This window comes from Onychostruthus taczanowskii, unplaced genomic scaffold (assembly GCF_017590055.1).
Source record: "Onychostruthus taczanowskii isolate IOZ18803 unplaced genomic scaffold, ASM1759005v1 scaffold77, whole genome shotgun sequence".
Taxonomy (NCBI): Eukaryota; Metazoa; Chordata; class Aves; order Passeriformes; family Passeridae; genus Onychostruthus; species Onychostruthus taczanowskii.
Genome location: NW_024505561.1, coordinates 3,950,843 through 3,977,707, shown reverse-complemented (window position 1 = coordinate 3,977,707; position 26,865 = coordinate 3,950,843). Strand labels below are relative to the sequence as shown.

General features: G+C 42.7%; 1 protein-coding gene across 6 annotated transcripts in view; it reads right to left on the bottom strand.

The window, feature by feature from the left end:
* Positions 1-26,865, bottom strand: part of FARP1 (FERM, ARH/RhoGEF and pleckstrin domain protein 1) — a 201,328-nt gene that overhangs the window by 13,610 nt on the left and 160,853 nt on the right. For 5 of the 6 annotated variants that reach the window (XR_005954037.1, XM_041423353.1, XM_041423349.1 and 2 more), the window contains 6 exons: positions 18,088-18,278; positions 16,512-16,601; positions 14,207-14,340; positions 5,171-5,252; positions 2,250-2,487; positions 130-260 (listed from right to left, as the gene is read on the bottom strand). Coding sequence is in view for 5 of the 6 variants with exons in the window: in XM_041423353.1 (XP_041279287.1) it covers positions 130-260; positions 2,250-2,487; positions 5,171-5,252; positions 14,207-14,340; positions 16,512-16,601; positions 18,088-18,278 (866 nt within the window). In the remaining variant the exon portion in view is untranslated. The remainder of the gene's footprint in view (positions 1-129; positions 261-2,249; positions 2,488-5,170; positions 5,253-14,206; positions 14,341-16,511; positions 16,602-18,087; positions 18,279-26,865) is intronic. The other variant, XM_041423350.1, reaches the window with a different exon arrangement.

The following is a 26,865-nucleotide window of genomic DNA, read 5'->3' as shown; positions in this document are numbered from 1 at the left end:
AGTTTCTGCTGACAGAAGAAGGTTCAGATGAGGAAAGGTAATTTCACACATGCCCCTAAAAACAGGTTTTGAAAACATACCTAATGATCTGAAACTGTACCAAATCTTAATCACAACTCTGTTACTTACCCTTCCGGGGATCACCAGATTGTCCATGCCTATCAAGTCTTTCTTCAGCTCATGCAGCTTCTGGAAGTTCTCCATCTTTATCATATTGCCATGGAGCTGAGCCACCATTTCAGAAATCTCAGCCAAAGCAGCTAGATGGACAAATCCATAAAGTGCTTATTAAAAATTTACAAGAACATTCAAAAAGAAATATGGCTTTTTTCAGCAGTACCCGGCTCATGAACCCTCTTGTGCTACTCTTCTCCTCTACAGCATAAAGCTACTCAGACAGACTAAAAACCACAAAAACTCTGGACATCATCTTATGCAGTGGATGGGGTAGAGTGTTGTGATGAAGAGACAGTGTATTTCCAAAAAATTTGCCCTGTTTTAGCCACAGTAACTTTATAAGAAGGGTATGGTCAATCCAGATCACCAAGAAATGGATTCTCATAAAGGACTTAAATTCCTACGACTCTGATCAATCCAGGGATGTTCTTTATGCTTCAGAAAAACACATTTTTCCCCCCTGCTTGCAGCACACTGGGTCAGGTCCGTATTTGAAAAGGGCAGGAAATGGCAGTGTCACTTATTGTATCATTTCAGATGGCAAACACCTTGGGGTTTGTTCTCAGTCCCATCAATGATGACAGCCAAAGGGCTGCACATCACTGAGTCACATCATGGCTCTACTTCATTCTCTGCAGAGACACCACCAGCTCCCTGTGCCACCAGGTGTGGGAGCACCAACCTTGACACACCTGGATGGGTGGGCAATCTCTGAATGGGCCAAAGACACTGGCTGACAGTGCCAGAAGAGCAGCTACAGCCATTTGAGTTAAAAAATCACTGTCCCATGAACAGTAACACTGGTTCCATCTTCCTTCTTACATCATTGCTCAGTACACAGTTTGCCCACCTGCCAGTGGGACACTGATGCTCTCTTCTGGGATTAAATTAATTTTTTTTTTGCTTCCTTTAGACTCTGACCTTTAAAAATAATCTGCAAACACCTTAGTAAGAAACTGATCCCAGAGTGATGGGGTCTCTTAAGTCACACTGTCCTCAAGTTCTCTTATTCTCACCTGTGAAACCTGTGTTCATATCCATTTCAAAAGTGAAGCAGGAATCAGCCTGCTACACTCTCCGGGGAGAGGAGAATGGACACATCATCCTCATGCCTAGCCTTGCCTTCAAGTCATGCAGGCACTACTCAGGGCCTTCCTTGAGATCACCCAGGGAGCAGCGACATTTGGGCCAGCACCCGTGTCACACAGCCCCCCAGTGTCACAGGTCTCTGGCATTCCTTACTGCCACAGGTCAGGTTAGCTCTGCATTCCGTGCACTGCCTGCTGTGGGTCTCATCCCACGGCATCTGAGGGAGCTCAGCCCACATGTTATACCTGGGAGCAGTTGTGCCCCTGCCCAAGTTCTTCCATGGATCTGCACCAATGATAACGGAGTTATCCTTAAACACACACAGCTTACAACAGGTGTGGGGGACAGGAGGGACGAGAATGAACCATCAGAAAGAAATGGCAGGCAGCGAGTTCAGGCTACAAGAGGGCAATTTCTTCATGTTTGAGAAAAACCAAAACAACCCCAAATCCAAAACCAACCCATGCTGGCTGCTTTGAGCTCCTGAAATGAATAATGGAAATGATAACAGAGCAAACTGTATTCTTGAAAGGGAAGACAAGCAACACTGAAAGACATAATAACAGCATCCCTACTCCATCAGACCAAGGGTTCACCTGGGCTAGTATATTGTGTTATTAGAGGATCTCTAGAGAAAGCTAGGAACAACACAAGCACATATGGTATGTTCCCTGCGCTCTCTCCAACCTTCCAACTGTTTTCACTTCAAGAGACTTCCTGAACCTGCTGTCATTTCTGTGTGTTTAATAACCCCCAGCAGAATTCTGTTCCAAGTACCTGCCCAGACTGTGGCATAATGTGTACAGAAGTGCAAACTTAATCCTACTGTTTATGGTGTTCTGAGCGGTGGATTTTGCAACTCAGTCCTCTTTTTATGTAGGCTTAAAAAAAAAAGAGATTTTTCTTTCCTCCAGCCATACACCTCTAACGGATTTGGATGTCATTCCCCAGCTCCAGGAACTGACGTCTTTTCTCTTACTCACCTCTCGAATCCCTGAAGTCCATGTGGCTTGGAGGGTAGTGCTTGCAAAGCCTCTCCATGATCTGCTTGTAGTGCATAAGCCTGTGTAAAGGTCTGAGGAGGAAGGTATTGAGAGGCAAGTAGCAGACTTTCTGGAGTTCAAAATCTCTGCAGAAGGTCTCCAGCTTGCGGGAGTTCTTGATCCCATTCTCCAGCTCCATTAAAATCTCATTGTGCTTTCGCAGGTGAATTGTCAGTTGCTTTTATGCATGAAAGGAAAGAGGAGGCTCTTAACAATCACTGAGAGACATGACTCAGCCCATACCTAATCCAATAACACATCCAACTAGCACAGCAGTGGGGATTTTGCAAACAAAATCACTGTACAACACAATGGTTTTGATATTCACTTGCCAAGGAGAAAAGGCATTACTCATTTGAAGTAGACACCTCCACCGCCTCTGCATTCCCGGGAAAACCAAAGTACATAATTCAACAAAACCAACTCTCTCATCAGTGAGAAATCCAAAGGCAAGGAGATGACAGGAACACACATCATGCAAGTAGGTGCAATGGAGACAGCCAAAAAATGTGAATGGGATTTTCTAAAAGGATGAAGCGATTTAGATGCCTCAGTTTCCCTTAGGTGGTTTTGGGGAACAGAGATGCAGGCAAATGGACTTCTGGCTTCTGCTCTCCTCTTATTAATGAGAAGTTGCATCTCTTGGGAAACTCAACAAACACACAACCAGAGGCAGTGCCTGACAGAAATGGATATGTTACAAGCTCTTCATCCTTAGACTACATCCTCTTCTCCTTAGTGCAGTCTCTAAATAATCCCACTGGCAGCAGGGGAGCTGCACACCAGCAATGAATGAGGTTTGCATTAAATATGTAATTCCACTTAGGTCTCACTATCACAGGTATTCACAACTCCCCCTTAAAACCATTCAGCAGTATTTTTTAAACAATTTACACAGGGAATTAATTGTGTTTTGAAAAAGGTAAAATGGTTCTTCAGGATGTACAGAGCTTCTCTGAGCAGCCAACTAAAGTTTTCCAGTAAAGGGTAGAATATTAAGCAGCAGCAAAAAGAAACTGAATGCATAAATTGAATGGACTTGAGAAGAAATTCTGTCTTAATATGAAGTTTGTGCTTTCTGACACATTTCCAGTCAACTCTCCCTCTCCTGTGATTTGTGACATGTTTACCAGAAATATACCTTCCCTAGAGGCAAGCTGCTTCCTCCACACACTGCATATTCATTTTACAAGTCTGTAACTCAGGAAGAGACACAGCAGACCCTCTGGGCTGCTACACAGGCTGCCCATTAATTACTTTTCTTAACGTCTTTCCTATGTTAATTAAACATATAGTGTCAGTTTGCAGATGTTTTAACAGGTCTCATGATAAGGACAGTTTTTAATAACTTTATTTCTGTTTCTTGTGCAGTTCTTTTAAGTTAAACTAGCTTTTGTCTCTTTGTTCCACAGATCAGTTGATCAGTGGTGGTGGATCTCAAAGCAAATGAAGTAAAAACCTTTAATGGGAAAGGGAAAATGGGAAAGGTGAAAGCACACTGCCAGGTCTAAGTTACAGTGAGGACTGTACACTGCCTTTAGACTAGTGACCCAGAAGGACCTGCACACAGCAAAGGACACGCAGTTTCACACTGCAAGACACCAAGAGCACAGACAAAGTCTGTCCAAAGCTCTCTGGTATTCTAAAAAACTGTTTGTGAAGAGTTGCATCCTTCTTGAGAGCAGAGATGGAGGTAGAAAAGTCCCCTCTACGTTTCTTCCAATCCATGTGAATTACATCTTGAGGGGAAAAAGCAGTTCCTGGCTAAGTACACTGCAGAGAGAGCAAGGCTGCCTTATAAGTTATAAGTTATATGGTTATAAGGCTGGCTCTATAAGGGATGGGAAATGGAGCTTGCTGTGTTCCCTTTCTCTGATCTGCCGGGGAAGCTCACGCGTCACTTCGCTTCCCCGCGTGTCTCTCTGTCCTCTTGAAAGACAAAGTGAGTGCTAGCCAACATCTCGGGAGAGCTGTAATGATTAAACTGCCCTTTCCTCCAGCCAAGGACTCAAGGCTGCTCCATTTACTAACTGCAGAATGCCCAAGTGGCCATCCCCAAGGAAAGATTTATCGGAGAGTTTCAACATCACTCGGAGAGCCGCGTGCTGAAGGCGAAATGCCGTGTTCTGCCCCACACCGACCTGGATGTGCAGATACATTACAGTAAGGTGAGCTTACATCCACACTGTACAAATCTGTAGGGTTTTCACAGGCTCCTGTGCCTGCATTCCACGCTATTTTGTCAGTAACACAGAGCATGGAGAATACTGCTCTGGCCAGACTAAGGGCACTTGCAAAGTCTGCTGAACATTACACCTAGATTTATGGTTCATACGTGTATTTTTACTTCTACTTTTAAAGGAATCAGAGGCAATTATTCTCATGATTCAAAAACCTTTCACCCAACTTGGCACTGTAGTGCACAAATATAACTTTTCCAAGTCAAATCAATATCCAGCTTATGGTCACTAAACCTGAAATATCTTAACATGAATATTTGCATTAAAAAATAAGCACACTCGACATTTGAACAGTCTCTTCAGCCACACAAATTCCAATGCTTTGCCTTCTTATTTGAAGGAAAAAAGAACTGGAAATGAAATATTCCCAAACTTTTGTGTTGGCTGCTTCTGTTCTCAGGAGAGTGGAGGAAAGGGGCTGGACAATTTAAAATCAGCTTACAATTCTGAAATCCTAGGGAAATCCACCAAATGCTTGATACGTCATCAAAGGAAACTTTCATATCATAAGCCTTGATTAAAATTGGCAAAAACCAGCACAAGAGGCAACATCATATGAAAATGAAAAGCATGCTGAAGTTAATCTGTGTCAAAGCTTAGTAGTTATAGGATCGTTCCTACCTTCATACTCTGAATGTTCTTCAGCATAACATCTCCGATTCTTTGGTAATCTCCTTTAATGTGAGCATTAGAGCGGCCTTCCCTGTCAGCAACAGAAATGCCACACACTTCAGTCATGCAATAAAACTGCACAATCACTTATAAGCACTGAAACTCAACAGCTCATTTCTTTTAAAATCCTGACCCCCACGCTCCTTCGCTCAGAAGCTTGTGAGGAATCTTCCCGACAGACATGTAATTCCCAGGTACAGCACACCCTTCACCCAGCCTGCCTTTCCCTCCTAACAACAGAGGGCAGGCACTTAGCAGAAGGATGAGACTTTTAAAGAAAATTGCTAGCGTTTTTGAACACATCAGAGAAGGCTGGAAATGGTTTGGGGGAAAAGAAGAAATCAGAGTCTCATGAGAATATGTGACCCTAGAGCAGAAGGTTAATTCTGTTCAGATACAATGGCTGAACCCCAGAACAGGACCTGGGGGGTGTTCTTCCTTTGAAGAGTTTTCTGCTTGTGCAAGGGACAGTGGGGCCAAAAAAAAAAAATCCATCCAGCATCTGGCTTTGACTCATAAGTGTTACATAATGGCAGGAATTTCCATTCAGTATTTCACTTTTGGAATTAGAAATGCAAAGTGCTGCCTCCCACCCAGGCAGCTGCACTTTGGTGAGTGCAGCACTTGGGAGCAACACTGCTCCTGATAAACAAGATATTCCTGTATCTAAATCCATGTGTGAGACAGGCAAGGATACCACAATCTGAGTGAAACCAAACATGTGGTTTTTAACAACACAGGAGGAAAAATTATGACTGTAAGAACCTAACTGTTACAGATCTGTTCCAACAAAGCCATGCTTTCAAAAGAAAATCTCTGGGAGTGTGTGGGGAGAAGCACTGTCCCCCTCCCCTTTCCAATTTTATCTTTTAACAAAGAGACTCCATTGATAAACAAGGGATTACTCCATGTTCTTTTGAACATCACCCAGTTTCATAGGCTGTCTTTAATAATTTCCTATTGTCTGTCTTAGTGTGTCACATGCATATTTAGGTAAGGAAAACCAGTACTCAACAAGATTTTTCACGTTTTTGTTCTGAACCCAAAGGTTACACTGGGGTAGGAAGTTGAGTTGTGTCAGTGGTAACTTTAATTACCATCACTGTTTTGCAAAAACATTATGTCATATAAACACTGCCATAGTCAAATCATGCCCAAGAAATGTCTCAACTGAAAGTACAATTTCTGTCTTCAGGAAGCCTCTGTCTGTCAAATCATCTCCACTCTATGCTGTTCCTTAGTTCTCCCTTCCCCCATGACATACCCATCCAGCAGCTCTCCCCACTGAGATTTCCTCTGACAGGCTGTAAATAAAACCTTCCAGCCACTAAAGCTCTGCTCCAAGTGGTGCAGAACCAAGTGCCCCTGATTGGAAACCACAACCACTGGGAGTCCCAGGCAGCAGCCCCACCCTGGCAGGAAGGAAGGGAAAGCCACCCCACACCCATGAAGCCAGCATGCAGCATCCCCCCCAAATGGTTCACGATGAGCCTCTACACACAAGCTCAGAAGTGCCAAAGCCAGATGAAATTGTGCTGCTGCCAGCAATGGCATGGGATTCAGCAATTATCTCTATAAGAATTCTTGCTTTATGTGTTATTCTCTCATTCTCTGGCACTACCTGGATCCATTTCCATGTGTCTACATTTGATTTAATCTAATGGACTTTGGCAGTTTTGTACCTTTTTGAGCGTGAAATATACAGTTATCTACTTACTGCCAAGAAAAATATTAAGTACATCATTACAGACTGCATTTTCTAAACAAACACTGCTTTTCTGATCTGAAGGCTACAACACAGATTGGCTAGAATACACAGTGCAAATGTCTGATCTACTAGCTGGCTACTTGGAGGCTGAGCCCAAGCGTACCAAAGTCACAGTGAGTGCTTCCACCAGCTAATAATTAATGGGGCTGTTCATGGAACAGTCAAGTCCTTATCTCCTAAAAGCTGACCCACTGGACCCTCTTCAGCACCACCAGCACTGACTGCTTGCACAGCATCTCACCACATCTGTCACACACATCAGGAATAATCGCCCTTCATCGCCATCAGCCACAGACCTTTAGGGTTTTCAAAACTTACTCTGCACCTTGGCAGAGTGACAGAGACAGAGAGAAGGGGGTCTCCAGAAGCAACAGCCTCACTCCAGCTGTTGGCTGACCAGCGAAGTGCTGAATGGTACCAGAGCCCCCAGCCCAGGCTGACAGAGATGACCTGTGCTGCACACAGGTGCATCCAGCTGGAAGAAATAAACCCAGGGTTTTCTTAGGAGAAAATACAGAAATGTGATGGCTGCATATTGCTCCTTGTTCCAGTCTCTCTTCTTGCTTTAGTTATTTATTTCCAGGGAAATAAATTTCCCTTGCCACAGAGATGATTTTCCCACTGGAGATGGTGCACCGGCATGTAGGCTGTGATGTGGACAGAGAGGCAAGGAAAGCTGAAACTGGGCATGAGGGAACATGACAGCTTCCCATCTGCCTCCTAAAACACAACCTCCACTCTACCCCAGCTCCATGCTGGGACCCCAGAGCAAACCCCAAGCTACACTGCCATCTTCACCAGCTCCCCAACGTGCAAATCCCAAGAAAACATGAAACACCAAGAAAAGAGCATCCAAATACACAGAATACAAAAATAAAACCCAAACACACTACATATCAGATGATGTCTTACTGCTGCAACAACCCAAAGCACAGGAGCAGGAAAGAGAGATCTCCCTGTGGTGTATGTTTTGAATAACAACACTCAGCTTGCTGAGAGGGAAGAAGCTGCTCATTTGTTGTGCATCAATGGCTAAATTGTTCTTCTTACTCCTTGTTTTCACGGGTCACTCTTTGAACATGGTATCTATCTGCCAGTGACAAGGGACAAAACTCAGAGCCTAGGGTCTCACAGCTTTTCATCAGGAGCTGATTTATGATGCCCATCTTTACTGAAGATGCAGGAGCAGCTTTCCCCATGCATAATGTGCCCTTACCCCACTGACACTGTGGGGGAGGTCTAAAGCCACTGAAAATCATGCTAAAAAATGAGGACATTATTGGTCACTATACGATCATTTCCCATTTTTATCCAAGTAGTCCCTTCCTTTTTACAGCAACGCAAGTGTACAACAGCAAGAAAAGAGAAGACTGGCTTACACCTGGCAAGAAATTCAGACCACTACCTGATATATATTACTCCAAACAGCCATCAGTTTTACTTACAGGGAATACACAAGCAGCCCTGTCCGATTTTCAAATTACATGATGTTTTTAGTGTATATAATTGAAAAAATAAAAGAAGGAAATCTCAAGTCAGCCCATACCCTCAAGCAGAAGGAACAGAAATTTAATGGGGATGGTGGAAAGGCAAAAAATAAGAGAAAGATATTTCAATAAAGATTTTTTGAGGCAAACACAGAAGTCTTTGATTGCAGCCCTTGAATGGCAGCCAAAATAATAATAAATCAATTGTAACAAATTATATTTACAATGTGTGACCTTGTGTTACATGCTCAGAACTCCCTCCTGAATAGGATAACTGGTTCTTTGAACACCTAGACACTTTGAAGTTTTTTATGACTTTATTATTAACTAAAGTTCTAATATTAAAAAATTCCTTAAACATTCCCCATTACAACTGCCTTTTAAATAAGAGACATGTTTTATAATTGGAGAAGCATAAAAGCAAACACCCCCTTCCTTGCTCACACCCTGCTTCTTACTGTCCTGCCCATTCCATCCAGCACTGCAGCAGTGAGTGGTGCACGAGCTCAGAGCCTAAGAAATGCACTGCTGAAGCCATCAGAGCTTCCCAGAGTCACACCAAACCTTTGGAGGGTGTGCATACATTTCAAGACTTTGGGATGGCTAACCCAGTTGTGGGGGAAACCCAACCTACAGCAAACAGGCATCAGTAATGCTTTTAAATGGAAAGGGATCTGAGCAAGTAACATGACTGACTGAAAAAGTGCTGTGAATGCAACAGCATTCCCTATCTTGCTGTGGAACAGCCTCAGAGCTGACCCTGGGCACATCCTGCAGGGAGAGCCACAGAGACTGATGCAATATGGCTCTAACTCTGACTAACAGATCCTGGATGTGCTACTTCTCTCCCACCATTTCCAGTTAATTTGGGCGTAGCACAGCTCCAATCCCCAGAGGTACCCAAAAGTGACTTCAGCAACGAAAACTATCCTCTCAAAATCGAGCCCAGCGTGCTGGCACTAAGCCCCTCTCAATGTCTTGGGCTCAGGAATCTGCAGTGCATAACTCAGAGCTTTGAGCTGCCACACACACCTCATTTCTGTACACTGGACAAAGACATTTTTGGAAGTGCCCTCCTCGTGCCTCCTCACCAGACGTGCAGAACCAGCTGAACAGCCAGCACACTGCTTTTGAGAAGGCAGATAAGGACTGCTGCCTTGTTTATATAAACTGTCTATCAGGCTGCTCTTCCTGAGCACAAGTATTTCTTCTCAAACAAAAGATGTTAATAAATCAACATTTGGCTCATCTTCCTACACCTCCCTGAGTGCTTTCTTATTAGAGGTTTTCAATTTTGCTTCCACAAATCCTGATTGCGCCTTCTCCTTTCATATGCTAAGATTAAGAGCCCTTTTTTTTGCAAATTACCAGCCACACATTCCCATCTGGTAACACTGAGCAGCAGCTTTCCTCAGAAAGATCTGCAAGTCAAACTAGCAGCTTCCCCTGGAGAAGAGGAGTCTGCCTGCACTTCTGGGAAGTACATAACACTATTCTTTCCTAGCACATCAATAAGGCCCAAAACACAGATTTGTACTACCTGATGAGGGCTTCCTTGGGCAGAAACAGCTACCCTGGCTTGCCCCAGCATTGCTGTCATTGCTCAGTGGTCAGAAAAGGGGGATACTTATGGTTCTCTATTTGCCTCTTTCTGTCATCATTTAAAGAAATCAGTGTGGAAACTTGCAATACATTTAACAGGGTGTGGAAAGATGAACTGAATTTTTTTGGATGGAAAATGGTGCTTGTGGCCCAAATGAATAGCTTATTAAACAGCTGAGGTAAAACAAGGAGTAGAACCTGACTCCTCCTAGCTGACTTCTCAGACTCAACCACCCAGAAGCCGATGAAGCATGTCACACTCTGCCTGCACTGCCCACCTCTTCCTCCTTGCCATAAAATCTCACTGCTCTTGGGAAACAGGAGCCAGCCTAAAGTCACTGACAGACGCCTCCCATATTTTCTCCCAGCAAAAAAGGCTTGGGAGCTCCTGGCCTTGCATCCAAAGCCTTGCTTGAGGAGTCCTGGCAGCCAGGACCCACATCTGGATGCCAAGTGCATCTCTTCTGGCACTTGCTCCCTGGGCAGCCTGACATGTGCTGCTCCCTCTCCCACCTGAGGCAGCTTCCTGCTCTTCTCCTCTTCCTGTGTGAGAGGGCAAAGCACCGTGCCTGCCTGCATGCAAAGGTCTTCCTCTCCTCAAGCCACAGAGCCTCCAGTGGGGTATTTCCCTTGCTCCCAGGAACATGGACAGTCTCCAGAGCTCAGCACAGCTGGGGCAACTGAGGAGATTCATGGGCTGCTTTACTGGCCCTGAAACAGCACAGGTAGGACTGAAAACATGGCCCAGAGCATGGTATCACTATCACTCATCTTAGGATGCTGTGCAACAAAACCACCAGGAATCTTCTCAGTTTCATGGCCAGGAAGAAACTCTGGCTGAGAAAAATGCACTGACTGCCCACATTCTGCAGCTGACTGGTGTCAGGATCAATCTATGTCATATTAAAAACTGTTACTAGGCCCTGGACACTGAGACGTGCTGCTCTTAGGAAATGCAGCACTAAAGAGAAAAATGGGTGAACTGTGCAAAGAAACAGATCAGACCTGCCAGAATCTATAACCAGGTCAAAAGAACCCTGGCCCTTAAGATGTTCTCAAGCAAACAGCCTGCCCCTGACTGCAGATTCAAACACTTCAGAAACCTTCAAGCAAGCCAGAAATGCTTTTAATAATGTACACAACCTGAGCTTCCTCCAGTCAAATACTAGATGTTTTAACAAATTAAAGGCATGGAGACATCTAACAATTGTTAGACCCTTGTTCTCACCACAGCTCTTTTGCATCAGCAGCAGCTTCAGTATGATGCAAGGCCTAAGAGAGCAGGGAATGACCTCCTGTTAGATCTTCCAACATGCAGCATGAAGTCTGAAACAAACCTTAGAGAACTGCACTTATGTCTGTGTAGAGTGAGCAGGCTGAATTGCACTTTAAGTTGATAAAACCCAGCATCCTACTCACTAGGGGAACAAAGAGGACTGGTTGCAGGAGGCTCTCTCTCTCACAAGGTCCCACAGCACATGCTGGTAGCTAGGGGTTTCCAGAAGCTTGATTAAGTCCACAACCCTTTCATTCAAAGGCCCTTTTTTTGTAGGACACATCTCCCTGACAAATGCAGAGCAAGCTCATGTCTCAGGACGAGTGTCCCACTTTCCCCCCCCATCCACCTGCCTGGAAATTTAAGAGCTGACATGGAAGAGTCAGATTTGAATGAGCTGGCTTGAATCCTGCCCACACCTTCCTGCAGCTGTGCCCAGCCAGGCCCATGATTTGCTGGGCAGGTGGGAGGTGGTGAACACAGCCAGAGCCCACTGACTTAAAAACACCTGGGGCCAAAGAGAGAGGTACCATTCTGGCATTGAGCTAAGTGACCTTGAGCATGCTGCTGAAGGAATTTCCTACCACACTGCCACCAGCTTCTTGTAGATGCTGAGGGGCTGTTTAATTTTGTCACTCACTGTTTAATTAAACACTAATCTCTATAGGTCAGAGTTTATTGCTTGTGGCTTATCTCAGCATCTGTGGCATTATATAGAAACATCAACACCTCCAAAATAATACCTGTCAGCAAGTCTGCCTCTCTTCCCAAGGCACGTATTCAAATCTTCCAGAACTTTAACAGGCAGCCATCACTGCCTACAGCAGGGGTATTACACTAGCTGCATCCAGGCTGTTGGCTGCAAACTGAATGCAGGAACGTGACTGCTCATCCGTCAAGTGATTCAGAGCAGCCGACAGAAATCCCAGTGGCCTTACACTAACTGTGGAAGGACATGCAATAGCTGAGCTGACAAAATCAGAAGGATGTTCCCAGCTGGGACAAAGTTACCTCAGCAGAATATTTCTGAATAAATGTGGATTGCAAGGTAACTTTGTATCAGATCAGCACGTTAAATCACTGGGTAAGTGCAGTTAAAATATGACATTAGAAGCTTTAAATTCAGGTTTATCACCTTGTGAAACTTTATGGAGAAACTGAAAAACAGAAGGTTTACTCAGATCTAAAAGAAGCTAACTGAAAAGGACAAAGTAAAACCAAGGAAAGTCTAGAAGCCTAAATATTTTTTCTTTCTTTTAACATAACTGATCCTTCCCTCCAATTACTACTACAGTGTCACCTTTCCACAGCAGGCTGGTAGTGCAGCATCATCCAATTTTTGAAAAACATCACACCTGAACAGGAGGTTTGCATCCACCTCTAATGCCACCAGAAGGATATAGGGGATCTCTCTACTTCAACATCTGCCCAGGAGTCAGCACCCAGCAAGATCAGACTGGTCTGATAGAGAGCAGAACTTAGTCCTCACTAACCGCACAAATTTTCCTTCTCTCACCGTACATGTTAACCTCAGCTAGTTGGGGATTAACTCCAACTACTGTTAATCTTACACCAAGGTTGAAGAAACAATCAGTATTTTAATACATCTGAAAGAGCCCCCTTGGAGTACCTGTAAAAAATGCTGCTTAGGGCCATGCAATGAACACCAGTAGCAGCTCAAAGAAAAAGAGTGACACAGGCAGGGTGGCTGTGCAGAACATGTCTTAAGAGTAACTATATTAGGTATATATATAAATACATATACAAACTATATATATATATAAAAAAGAATAAATAATTGTATTAGGAGTTAACCAAAGTCCTGGGTGAGGATGTTGTCAGCTCTAAGAGGCAGTACCGCATTCCCCTCTTCCCAGAAAACACCTGCTAATTCTGCAACTGTGCAGGGTGGGTTTGGACAGCACTAGTCTGCAAAGTGCTGTGCCCTCATTAAATGATCTCAATACATCACAAGAGTTAAACTCACACACTCTGAGACTGTGTTTGGCTTTTGTTTTGATTCATTAGTATAAAGAGGCACCCGTCTTAATTAAACTGATTAACACCCATTAGGTCTGCCTGCTCTGCTTTCACGTGATTTTCATTGTCACTTTTCTAACTGAGAAGGAGAAGCTCAGCTCCTAGAACCAAAGATAAGTTACAAAAAATGCCTACACAGAGCATGACAATCTAGTCCAGACAGGTCTAATCAGAGCAAGTAGAAGGCTTCTGCTTATGCTGCTGCCTCTGCTAAGATTTCAGTGGTCAAATGAATTAAGTGCCTTGCCAGGGAAGAATTATCCACTTCATAGCTATTTTGTAAAAAATGCCATGTTTCACTGTCAGTATTAGGTTAAGAATAGATGATTTTCAAGCCCAGTGTCCTCTTCCAACACTGTCAATTTGTAGAGAGCACTGTAGGCCCTGTGAGTGCCACAGCTCTGATGCTGCAGAATGAGAAGCTGCTCTGTGAAATCCTCCTAGCCTGTACCTATTTTGACAGAAACAGAACCTGGTCCTGTGCCTCTACCTCTTTATTACTGTTAAGCCTTGCTTGCAGCGTGTTCTTCAAAGGAGCTGCCTTTTTAGAAACACTGGCATTTGGCAAGAGAAAGCTTCATCCAGAATTATGATCTCATTTGCATATGTCTGTAACTGAGATATCTGAACAACAGAGTTTGTCAAGTAAACATGAACAAAGCACAATTCAAGAAACCCTGTCTGTTAATAACCAACATCTGTGACTTTCACAAATTAAGCCCTACAGTAGATCATAAGGAGTTAGCAAAAAGGGAATGCAAAAATGCTAAACTGCATGAAAGAATACAGATAATAACAATCAACAGTCTTACCATAGAGCAAGTCTCTGCTCAATTTCCTTGAGAAAACCAGTGTGAAATTTGTGCAAAGGTTCGAAGTTGGAGAAAATTAGATTTTTCAGTGTTTCAGGCATGCAGTCCTCTTTACTCACTGCACTCTGAAACCACTACAAAGGAAAAAAGAAGCAAAATTATCAGCAGGGGGAATGCAGAAGGTATGATCATTTTCTGTCTTTATGTACCTAAGTCAAATACTCCTAACAGCTAAACCAGCAAGGATCTTATTTATCTGGCACGAGGAATACAACCCAGACTATCCCTGACATTCCTGCGCACTGAACTGGTGCTCTTATCAGAGATCAGACCCTGCACAGCTGAAAAAGGAACTCCCTTCCCTTTTGCCATCACTGATCAAATCTTGAAAATTCTTTTCAAACCCGAACTGGTTAGTCAATACAAACTGAATTTGCAAATGCTGCAGGTGCAAGAGAAAGAGCATTACAATACTTGTAAACAATTCAGTAAAAGCAAAAAAAAATACGCTCTGCATTTTCTTTTTGCCGAGTTCCGTCAGAAATGCCTTTGGCAGGAGCTGGCTCAGTGAGCACTCACGCCCCTGTTGCTGTGTGCACACAGAGGACATCACTTTGCAAAGTGAGCAAGTGGAAGACACTGCTATCACAAAACTGGAGTGGCAGTGACAGGCACTGTAAAGACTGAAACAGGCTCCTGCTCAGTCTTGCTCCATATTCTCTTTATTTCACCCTAACAGATTATGGGTGACACAAAACCACAGGACCAGGCAGCTTGCCAAGGTAGTAATGCCTATTGCCTTCAACATGGTAACACTGCTCACTCTTTAGTGCCCTGAGGGGTTCCAGCTATCTGTGGTTGACTTCCAGCAGTGCCTAGAAGGCTGCAGGGACCACAGAAGACTGTTAGAGCAGTCTTGCTTGACACTGCATCAGCTGGAGCTGAGCCAGAGCTGGGATAAAAAGAGATCCCTCCCAAGCTTCCCTCTCCCCTGCTTTATCTCAGCACCAAGCAGAACTAAAGCCGAAGCTCATCTACCAAGTCTCAAAATTCACGCACAGCAGTTGTTCCTTTTCCAACTATGTTGGCTGCTTGTTCACTTTCAGTGACCTCTTGGGCCAGTCATTTGTGGAGCACAGCTGATACAACTGTATGCTAATCATCAGGCCCATCCCTCTTGGGGATCCAGCAAATTCAAATTTGCCTACCACAAGAATGAGAGGATGGGGTGGAAAATGGGCTTTAGCTCTGAAGAGCTAAAACTTTTTGTTTCTGCTGCCACTGAGTGAAATATTATATGAAAACAGCATATCTGCTGTTGAGACTACAGCAATGACTGCAGAACTGTCCCAGAGAACCTGGCCTCTTCTCTCAGCAGGCTGGCTTCCCAAAAAGCAAGGGCAAGTAGCAGTGGGGCCACAGCTACCCTGCTGCCTGTAAAAACCATGCTATATTGGCTCTGTCTAGGCTGGGGTCTGATTAGCTGCATCTGTCCCATGGGATCCTGGAACAGAGAAGAAGCTGACGAGAAAGTGTGTCCCTGGCTCCCAGCTGGTCCCAACACTCTCCCCTGAAGCATGTCCTCCTTACCACAGCACTCAACACAGGAGTGGGCAATGCACCTCACTGGGTGATTTAAGAGCTGAGAGGTCTGGAGCTGGCCAAAATGCCATGAAGGGGTTTGGATCTGGTGCCATTTCACAGAAAAATGGTTGTTTCAGACCAGATCTTGCACACATTATTCTCAGAAGTGAAACAAGACTGTTACTGTGTGTGCAAAGATGTCAGCTATTTGCCTTGGTGATTTTAACAAACACACTCTGATCAGATGCTACAGAGGAATGACTCATTTAACACACAATTTCACTTTCTGAAAAATCAGAATCATTCAAATAGGTACTCCGCAATATTTCATGTTAAACGGAGGGCGTTTAATGCAGTAGAAAACATTTATATGTGCCCCTAAGGAGCTGCTTCAGTTTTAAGAGAAGTCATTGAAAACCCACAGGCATTTTTAGTAATTATAACCACAAAGCATGAGAGCAAGAAAACATAACTGAAGTGTGTCCCAAGTTCCTCAACCTGATACAGTTTCTTAGTGCATGTTACTAACCACAGAGCAAACCTCTGCTCTCTGATTCTCGTGTAACTTCCTCCCTGGAGGAGAACTGCCCTGCACAGCAAAGAGTAACTACAGTGCAGAATATAAAAACAGCGCAGATCAAGGATGTTAAATGGAGCAGATGAAATACCACCCCTGCCCAGAGCTTCACGTGTTCTGTGAGTAAGGCTCAAGCAAACATACCGAAGTGATGACTTCAAGGTCCTTCAGGTATGTTCGCTCCGTGGTCGCCACTTCTTTAGCAATGAAGTAAGCTTTCTCAGTTGGGAACCTCTGTGAATTGCAAGCACATTAGGTTTTCCTCTGCTTTTACGGAGGAAAAAAAACTGTAGATAATAAATCACAAAGAGAGTTACAAACCAGTGACCCTTGCTTGTGGTTATGCTGTGACTCATCCTTGAACGTTCCTAAGCCCTGAAGCCCTAAAATCAACCCTTCCCTGCAAACACCGGAGAACAACAACTTTCCATGGGTTTTTGAGAGACTTCTTTTTCTGCCAAGATGATTTCTACTGCTTTGGGGTGCTGATGTTCCTTTCAGTTTATTTCTGGAGCAGGACATGTTGTGAAGTTGATGAAGAAATCCTTTGCAGGCTAAATGACCAGTTAAATCAAGTGTCAAATTTGACAAAGCAACAGAAATTTGTGTCTGATTATTGTAAGTTTCGTCATCAGGATGGTAATCCATGGGAAAAATACTTCCAAAAAAATTCCAACCTGTAAGATTTTGTTGGCTGAGCAACCTAACAGTGGGAGAGGGAAAGGATTTTAGATTAGGCTACAGATTTGAAATTTCTTAACTCTGAAGAGCCAAAGGAACCCAGCTGATCTTCCTCTGTGTTGCTCAGGAAGCAAACATTAAGAAAAAAACCCCATAGATATTTTTCCTTTGTTTCCTCCCTGAAGACAAATGATGCAGTGGAAACACTGTGAAAGCCCTGCAAAGGGAGTCTGTGTGGGCATTTCCCAGCTAGAATGCACCCCCAGGAACCACAATCAGCTGGTGTACACAGCCACTGGCTGCTCCATCTTGGGACTGGCACAGAGAGTCCTGGCTCTATTAACCGACTCTCAGATTTTCCTCTTCTCCAATTTCTTTCATTCATCTTGCTAAGTATGCACAGAGGGAAAAGACATCTTCCTTACACAAACTCCCACCTCCCAGCAAAGCCATCAGTGCTTCTTTCTCCCTCCTGAGATGCTCCAAGATGAGGAGAAAAAGGCAGGCACAGACGGACAAAAGGAAGCCCCTCTCAGCCAGCAGCAGAGGAGGGATGAGCCAGCAGGCACCCAGAGCACCCTGGCTCAGACAAACACTTTATCTTCAGAAAGCAGTTTTGGATGTGATGCTTCCTTATGGTTTTGCTGCAATGATGGGTCTGAGCCAAACACTCCCAGCTGATCGCTGCAGGCTGTGGCTCAAAGAGAGCATTTTCTACTCCCACAACCAGATGCTCCCAGTGGTGCTCCCAGCAGAGACAGACTGGAGAGCCTGGGTTGGATATTCCCACAACAGGCTCAACACTGTTCCTTTTCTTTCTGTCACCTGGAAGTTTTCTCTCCAGTAAGACAATGGAGCTGACTGTTTTGTTACAACAAACTACCAAACTCCACTCCCCAAAACAAAGTTAAGATTTATAGGAGACCCCATCCAAACAAGCTCCTGAGGTTGCTTGGAACCTCAGGAACAACAGGAACAACCGAGATTTATCACAACACACCAGAGAGAAGACAGACAAGACCAACTTCATTCACCTTACCTTTCTTTTGACCTCTTCCTCATCATCAGCCCTGATGCATGATGGGTCATTCAGCAAAGGGCTGACCAAGGGAGATGACTGCTTGGCATCAGGGCTCAAGTTTGGAGATAAAGTCATATTTGCCACGGATGGTCCTCCTTGGGAATTGATGGAAAGCTCTGAAAGGTGAGGGCTGCCAGTCAGAGAACCTGCTAAGAAAAATGATAAAAGAAAAATCAATTAGGACAAGCTTTCTCAAGGAAGTACCACAAGGAGTTATAATCTTACATTGCAGCAGGTGAAATTATGCTACAAGACATAGCCATCAGGGTCCTCAAACTAGCTGAAATGGCCTTGAAGCCAGAGGAACTGCATCCACTTGAATTCACCACGGGACTGGTTAAGTGTCTTTTGGCTGATAAAACTGGCTGAAATTACTATCTCTGTAGGGAAGGAATCAAGGCACAGATGACTGAGCTGCAGTTCTTTACTGTGGGAGGGGTGAGGCACTAGAACAGCTTGCTCAGGGAAGCTGTGCCTGTCCCACCCCTGGCAGTGCTCAAGGCCAGGCTGGATGGAGCTTTGAAGAACCTGGTCTAGTGAAAGGTGCTCCTGCCCATGGCAGGGGGTTGGAGCTAGGAGATCTTTAAGGTCCCTTCCAACCCAGGCCATTCTGTGATTCTAAACATCGACTTAGTATAAAACGTTTCATCATTGTAATCCACTCTATAGAAAGAGAATAAATACAACAATACAGTAATCGTTCCAGGAGTGCCATTCTTTCCAGCAAGGTAGAACTTCAAACACTCAAATCAGTACTTCATAGGGAACTACAGGACAAGTTAGTACAAATTTATCTAGTTGAGGTCTAGAGAAAAGGATGACTTTCTACAGAAGTGTTGCTGCTAAGATCAGTCACATCTAACATGAAGGGAGAAAACTACTAGTTCCCCAATTTCTACACACAACACGAGTATGTATATTATACCTTGTAAGTCTTTCCATGCTCCTCTGATTGTTTGGGATGGAAATGCTAGCATTACATTTACATAAGAAAAGAATACTTTTAATGCACAAAGCATGACAATTTCAGATTTTCACAGATATAAAGTCCCATTTCATTTTGGATGAAAAATATTAAAGAATTAGACAATTACACTTCCATGGATTCATATACACTAGATTAAATTACTGAAATTAGCATTTTGTCTTCTGGGAGGCCGCCAGATTAATGACTGCACAGAAAGAAAGTTTGCCAAAAATGTCCAGTCTTCTCCCAGTAATCCCCTCCTCCATACATCTGACAATCTAAACCTGTTTTAGAAGAAGAATCTGTCATGTGGAAGAACATTTACAGTCTGTGCCATTTTGGCATCATACATTAAAATGCAACAAAAAAAAAAAAAAAGAGACAAGCTCTTGACTACCACAGCTAACAGGCTGTCTAAGATGAAATGTAAAACACGTACATCACCATATATAATCAGGGTCAAATACAATTCACTATCATGTGATTATGTCCTCCCTAAATTATGATAGGTAAATTTTCCTGTTGCTAAAAAACCACAGCTGAAATACTCCATTAAATATAATATAAAATAAATATAATTAGGCCAGTAGTAAAACCTATTTATTTTCTGGAAGAACTCAAGCTTTATTGCTAGAACATTAATGTTTTCCAGTTCCAAAACAGTTCACGTTTATAAATCATTCCTTTGAAAAGAGAAGAAAAAAACAGCACAGTTATCAGTTTACGTAATCATGACAGTTATGTAGCCTATTAAAAATCAAAGTCAAAGCAGTATTTGTCTGAAATAAAGGTCTGTATTATTACAGCTAGCAAGAAAGGATTTATCAACAGTTTCACACTAAATCAATGTTCAGTGAAATTTGAGAAAATGCCACAGCTTGTTACACAAATGTCAATTTTATTGACACTAGCACACAACTGTATACAGTATTTTCCAAAGAAATGGAATTCATCATTGAGAAATAGTGAAACAGATTAATAGCAAGGTTGTAAGGTTAAAAGTACTTAACTACATTACAAAAGACATAAGAAAAGTGATATCACTTCAAACGTGGAAACAAAGAAATTCTGGCACTATGCCTGTCATATGACAGCGAATAAATGATTTGCACCTCTGTGAGAAGTTCACAGCATTGTAGTCTAGGAGTTAAATAGCACCTATCTGTGATAGATAGATATAGATATATTGACATATCTACCTACCTATCTATAATCCTAGATCTAAGCTCTGATGTACTGTAACTTTTATCAGTACAACTCAAGTATTTCAAACTACAAAATATCAAAAGGACAATGAATTAGAAAGACGCCCTATCTTAGAGTTGGAAGACATTAACCTGGGAAAAGTATTATAGAAAGTATAATAAAAAATGTGCCTGGTGGCTCACAGCACTGTGTATACACCCAAGTGATAAAAGACTTTGCATGTCAATGCATCACTGACATTCTCAAAGTTATTTTGCAGCAAGCTGAAATGCAGCATCCTCCCTTTTGGTACCACTGTGGGCATGAGCAGTGACCAAACCCAACCACCACCACCAACTACAAGTAGGAGCTCAGTCAGACCCCACCTGCCAATACAATGAACTATTGAAAATTGAAACTAGTTATAAGAAAGTGGCTGCATTACAAAAGGACCTCAAAATGTCCTTACATTGGTACATTCTGGGGCCTAATTACAACCAACACAGCCACAGATATGAACACACTGGATGTTGCTCTGGGAAAGGTGGGAAACAAGTTTGGTTTGGTGTGAAAAATCAGTAAGCCATGAAGAAATGAAAATGGAGGTTCTCTCCTCCCCCATCAACAATCAATCAGGACACGTGTCATGCTGATGGGTCATGGCAGTGCTGCAAAGCCACTTTCTCTTTTTCACAGAACTAAGGAATAAATAATCTGAATAAAGTGTTTCATCTGATCTGCCACAGAAGAGTATATTCATACAGGCTCTACTCATCAACTACATACTGCAGAATATAAACAGAAACAGAAGGGAGAAGACCAATCCTATTTACAAGGTACTGAAATCCCTTACAATTCACCCTAAAGGATTCATGGATTGGCAGGCAATTATTAGCATGTCATGTGCCAGATAGCAAATGCTACTGCACACTGGAGGCCTAAATGGTTTGCAGCTGGTAACATGGAATTGTCTTTGCTCATACTTGAAGTGATTTTTATTTAGATTCAGAATTGGCCCATTTTTCAAATTTAATGGAGTCAGCTGTATACACACAAACCAAGAGAAATCACAAAAGAATGTATATCTGAGGATTATTTAAGCATATACTAAAATTACATCCTTGGAGGAGTGGGTAGGAATTATTATGCATGTTCTTCAGTTATTTTCTAAGTGTGGGTTTAAGAAGAGAAACCAACACTGTTGATGACAGTGGCAAATAATGAGAATGCACTTTACCATGGCATGCCAGATTTTACTTCAATGCTGAAGTACCTGGAGTGGTTCTTTGTTCCACTGACACCAGAGAAAAGTACTGCAGTAGGGAAGGTAACAAAAGAAGCAAAACTTGATTGAAATCTATTGAAGATAGATTGAAATCTAACTTGGGGAAAAAAAAAATCTATGAAATGACAATGGCATTTTAGGCATTTTACATGGCCACAGGACATGAAAGTGGGTTATCTTCCTAGCTTTACACGTGTCTCAAATCTCTCCCAACCAACATACGCATTCCATGTGCTACACAAAAAGAAGCCAGCAGCTAGAATCAAATACTTAGCAGCCACACCTTTGTCAAAATACACACCAGTTGCTTGCTGCAGTTTGGGGTAGGAAGGCACAGAGAGCTGGCAAGGTGTGGGTGCCCTGCTGGAGAGGGGCAGGCCGGGCTCTGCCCTCGGCCACCAGACGTGATCCATCCCACTCACTGTACCTGTGGTACTCTTGGCTCCTGTCACACACAGCTGTGCGCCCACAGGGGCTGAGGGTGGTGCCCATGGAGTGTTGGGCTGAGTGACACTGCTCTAAACATGGCTCTTATCAAAGGAAAAAACAATTACAATCAGTACTTTCCACATGATGAAGGAAGTCTCTCCCAGAGGTCAACTCACACCATAGGTGGCCTGAACTGCCTGCTGCCTCTTTGCTGACTACATGGGCAGCATGAGATGACTTGAAATCCCTGGTTAGAAATGCACCTAACACAGGGGAGCTCTCCTCTTTGTGAGGGAGACCAATGGGACTCAGTGTATCCTGAAGATACTCCTCCTCCATTCCTTTTCTTCTGAAACTGCAGAATAACAAACTCAGGCCATTTAGTGTTCTGCATCTACTTCCAAAGGAACAGTTCCCATTCATACACAGTGTTTTTTAACAGAGAGGAAGAGTACAGCAGTGTTAAGATGCCCATGGGAATGCTCTTTTTCTGTGGAGTACCAAGAAGTGATAATGACTCATTTATGGAAAATGAGCGAAAAAACCAACCATTATTAGTATGACTGAAATTCTGCTGGTAAACTTCATGTACGGCTTAAGATCTCATCAAGTCAATTCTTGAGAGTTTTATTGTTCTCAAGGTTGTTATTATTAGAAATTAAAAACTTATTAAGAGCCAGAAAAGCACCTTTCTCAATACCTGGAATGTTGCAGGGCTTATCCTCCCTTACTCCTGCTCCATGGCCTGCTCTGCAGTCAGGGGAGGCTTGTGAAATCCATATCCCAGTTACTCAACTTTCATCTCAGATCAGTGTTTTCTAAACTCCAGTCTGGCAGATGAAACCCAAATTGTTTCCCCTTTCTCCTAGACATTACTGAGCATATCACTTATGAAGGATCTTTAATAAGAAAGTATCTGACAGAGCTGCCACTGTTGTGGCCACACAGTCTCGCTTAATTTTCCATTTTCACAGTAGTTGCATAGCTCTAATGTGCATCTAAATGTTTTGGTCAGAGAAGATATGTGACATGGGGGAGAGATAGCACCAAATGAAGCAGCAGAAGTTTTCATATGCACTTCACCAATCACTAAAGTACCTTAGATTGAAGAAGAGTTTATATAATAATGGTGTCCATCCCTTCTCTCCCCAGCTGTGAACCAGGCACAGTCATATTGCTGAAGAGTTATGGGATAGAGATTCTGCTCTGTTCTCCCTCAATGTAAGAAAAAAAGAAATCCCACTGACTTCCACAAAAGTTTGAGGGGAACCAGTTCAACAAGCTGCACTTCTCTTCCCCATTACATGAATCAAGCTGGAGCAGTGGATACAGTTTGTTAGTTTGAAAAATAGTTACACAACAGCTATAAATTAATGTACAAACATCCCTGAATGCAGTACCAAAGATTTTGATGAGGAACAGGAATTAAAAGCAAACTTGTGAAGCAATCCAATGTCACACATAACCACTAACTCTGCCTGGCTTGAAGAGGATCTTGAGAAGAAGAAAGGTTCACTTTGACTTCACAGCTGCAAAATGCACGCCCACAGCAGTGAGCAGAATTTGGGAAAATGGTGCACCTTCTCAATGAACCAATTTCCTCATATTTACGACAAAGCATCAGCCAGCAATTGGACAGAACAATTAAACCAGTGACAGTTTTACAGCAAAATACCAGTTAGAATGAGTAAAAGCCTTCAGGTACAGGTGAAACTAAAAATAATAAAAAAATTAATTCCATGCATACACAGTTAAATGGCTTGACATGCTTATAGTCTCATCAAGCTTGGAGTTGGTTTAGTAGCCAGCAACCTCTCCAGCTGGTAAAGGTCCATGCTTTATTGGTGTACTGCAATATTAGACAGCGGTGAGGGTGAAATCAGACAGTAACTGCTGTTGGCCTACATCAGGGTCTACTCACATCTTAAGAACAAAGAGTGAGCATTACAGTCTGGGGAGAATGCAAGGTCACTGGGCATCAGTCCTTTGTCTAGCCTTGATCTCTCCAGACAGAAATGGAACGACCTACAGAAGGTTTTCCTGCTGTACCCAGGGTTAGGGTTAGTTTGCCTTTGTTTGCCTTTAAACCAACGTGACACAGTGCTACAATAGAATCGGAAACCTTCAGCCCCCATGTAAGCTAAAGCCACAGATACTGTCCATTCCACCAAGACACCTCCCCAGCACTGCAGTGATCCTGCTTACGAGCCACGGCACACAGCCTGCATGGCTGGGTGCAGCCCTCATTAGGAAATGAAGGGCAGTCTGATTGTGCTCAGTGAAGCCCAAATGCCCTGGAAAAGAGACCTTTCGCTCCCCTCTTCTCTTTTGCTCCTCGGCATGGTGTGGTTTCTCAACCTGAGAGTCACAACCTGGCGAGGGTTTTCATTAATTCTGAGGTGAGGAGTGCTCCGTGAGGCAGGATCACTGTAACAGGAGGAATCAGGTACTCCAAATACAAAATAGGCATTTCTGCAGTAAAAGGACATTGAGACAGTGCTCCAAACAATGCAAGGAACAGAAGATATACCATGCTTTGAGGATAGACAGAACATTGAAAAGGCTTTTTCTCCCAGAGAGGTACATGCTGACAAAACAGTGCATACAATGAAACAAAAAATGTTTCTCTTTAAAAGGTATTAAACAAATGACAAAAATGAGAATGAAGTCCCCAGCACTGCCAATCTTAAAAATTAATTTTTATTATTGAGATTTATTTTTTAAAAAATCTATGCATGTGCACACACAGAAGTCAGGAAAGGGCTGGGTAAGTGAACACTGCCAAGCTTATGTACTTTTGTTAGTGGGCCCAGGTGATTTTTTTAGCAGGAAAAGGGAAATACAAGGATTCAGCTAATCAAGTATTTTTAAGTGCCTCGTGGAAAAGCAACAGGCATGAGCTCTAACATTCTCTGAACTAAACAGAAAGAACTACCTCTGATCTTGCTGAAAACCATCAAAGGCAAAAGCCTGTTCTCTTCTCAAAACCAGATTTGCAGCATTTTAAAGAAAGCATCTAATCTAATTTTAACAAGCTTGAGAGCTGTCGAATCACAAAGCATTCATTTTCCTTCAACCTTCCATGCTCAGTCAGTGACAGCTGTATCATTACTACCTTTATACTTTATTTTTATCTGTGTCAACTGTAGATTTTTATGGTTCTTAGGGGCCAAAATTTACAAAAAAGAAAAAAATCATCAACAAAAATTACATCTTAAAACTCCAACCATTTTTGAGCAAACTATTTACCATTATGTCATGCAAATTTATGATCCTATGGTCTTTACTCCCTTTACTGTAGTAACACCACCATTATTTACACACATACTTGTGAAAAATGTGCCTGTAAATACATTGCTCAGCCAGGCACAAAGAATTTCCAGATCTCGTAACATTTAAAAGAAAGTGCTCACTGCTTTTAATAACAAACAACATAAACCAAGCTTATTCTACATGCTCTTTATAGAACACAGAATTAAAACAAAAGACAAAACACTCTGTAAAACTGCTACATGTCACCCAAACTAGGATTTTTGCTCATATAATGCCTTTGATTTTTAACTAGAAATTCTGTATTTAAAAATATCAATGGCACCACACAGCCTAACCATAGGGAGGAACACAGAAGATACCTTTGCTCAGGACGCACATGTTGCACAACAATTATTTCCCTTACAAATAAGTAACTAAGATATGTGCCTTTGTCTAGGCATACTTCAGTAACTATAGAAACTAGAGAAACAGAAGAGGAAAGATTTTGCTGATGTCAGTTTCCTAGGATTTAAATTTCATTCCTTTCTAGAACCTGACAGTACAGGCAAAATTTTTTCCTAACATAGCTTGACTGAAACCAGAGTCCCCTGCTACTGACATTTGAGAAAAGTTACACACCAGGTGATGGGAGCCTAGGGTCCTCATGATGTTAACACTGTGAATCTGCCACTTAGCATCAGAAGACCCACAACCACCACCACCAAGTAGGGGACACCAACAAGCAGCTGGATTTCTGAGAAAAGGACTCTTCTCCTACCACTTGTGTCTGACAGCAGCTAACAAAAGAAAGGCTTACATATTAAAAATCATTCCAGGAGATTCAATTTCCCTGATATTTAGGGTTTCTCTTATTTTTTTCTGGAGAAGAGGATTGGTCCCCTAAATGAAGAGGAAAGAGATGAGCTAAAGTATACAGAAGCTGCCTTAAGAAACTACACTATTAAGAGAGAAAGAGACAGAGAGAGAGAGAGGGAGAGAGAGAAGCATTATTGGAAGACTAAAAGGGATTTTGGCTTACTTCACTTTATTACATGTTTGGACAGAGAATTTCTTTCCTTCACATTCACTACTCCTTCCAGCTGGTGACAACCATGCTGCTGAATGACAGGGATTCTCCAGTGATCCACATTTCTGTGCACAAGGCTGTGACACCCAACTTCCTCAAACATGTGGAAGTCAGGAAAAGCTTGGATTGGTAATTTGTTTTTCGTCATTAGAAGTTAAATTGCAGCAATTAAAATTTCATTCTAAAGTCACCTCTGACAGCAGTCTAATGGCTCATTAAGACAAATGAGATTAGTTAAACAAACATGGAATTGGACAGAATTTATAGGTCAGGCATCCTTTTTTCTGTTACAGAACTGTTCCAGAAATAACCACAGTTCATGCTAATTGCATGTAGATCATACATGCAATGTATGATGAGATCCAATGAGATCTGAATCACTGGCTTTACCAAAATTCAAAATTGGGTCTGCTTCATCAGTTCAACTGATCAACATAATTCTTGCCCTCTGAGTACCCTATAAAACTACAGGGACTTGAAACTCTCAGAAAAAGAGTGGAAAGCACATTATGCCACAGGGAACTGCAAATA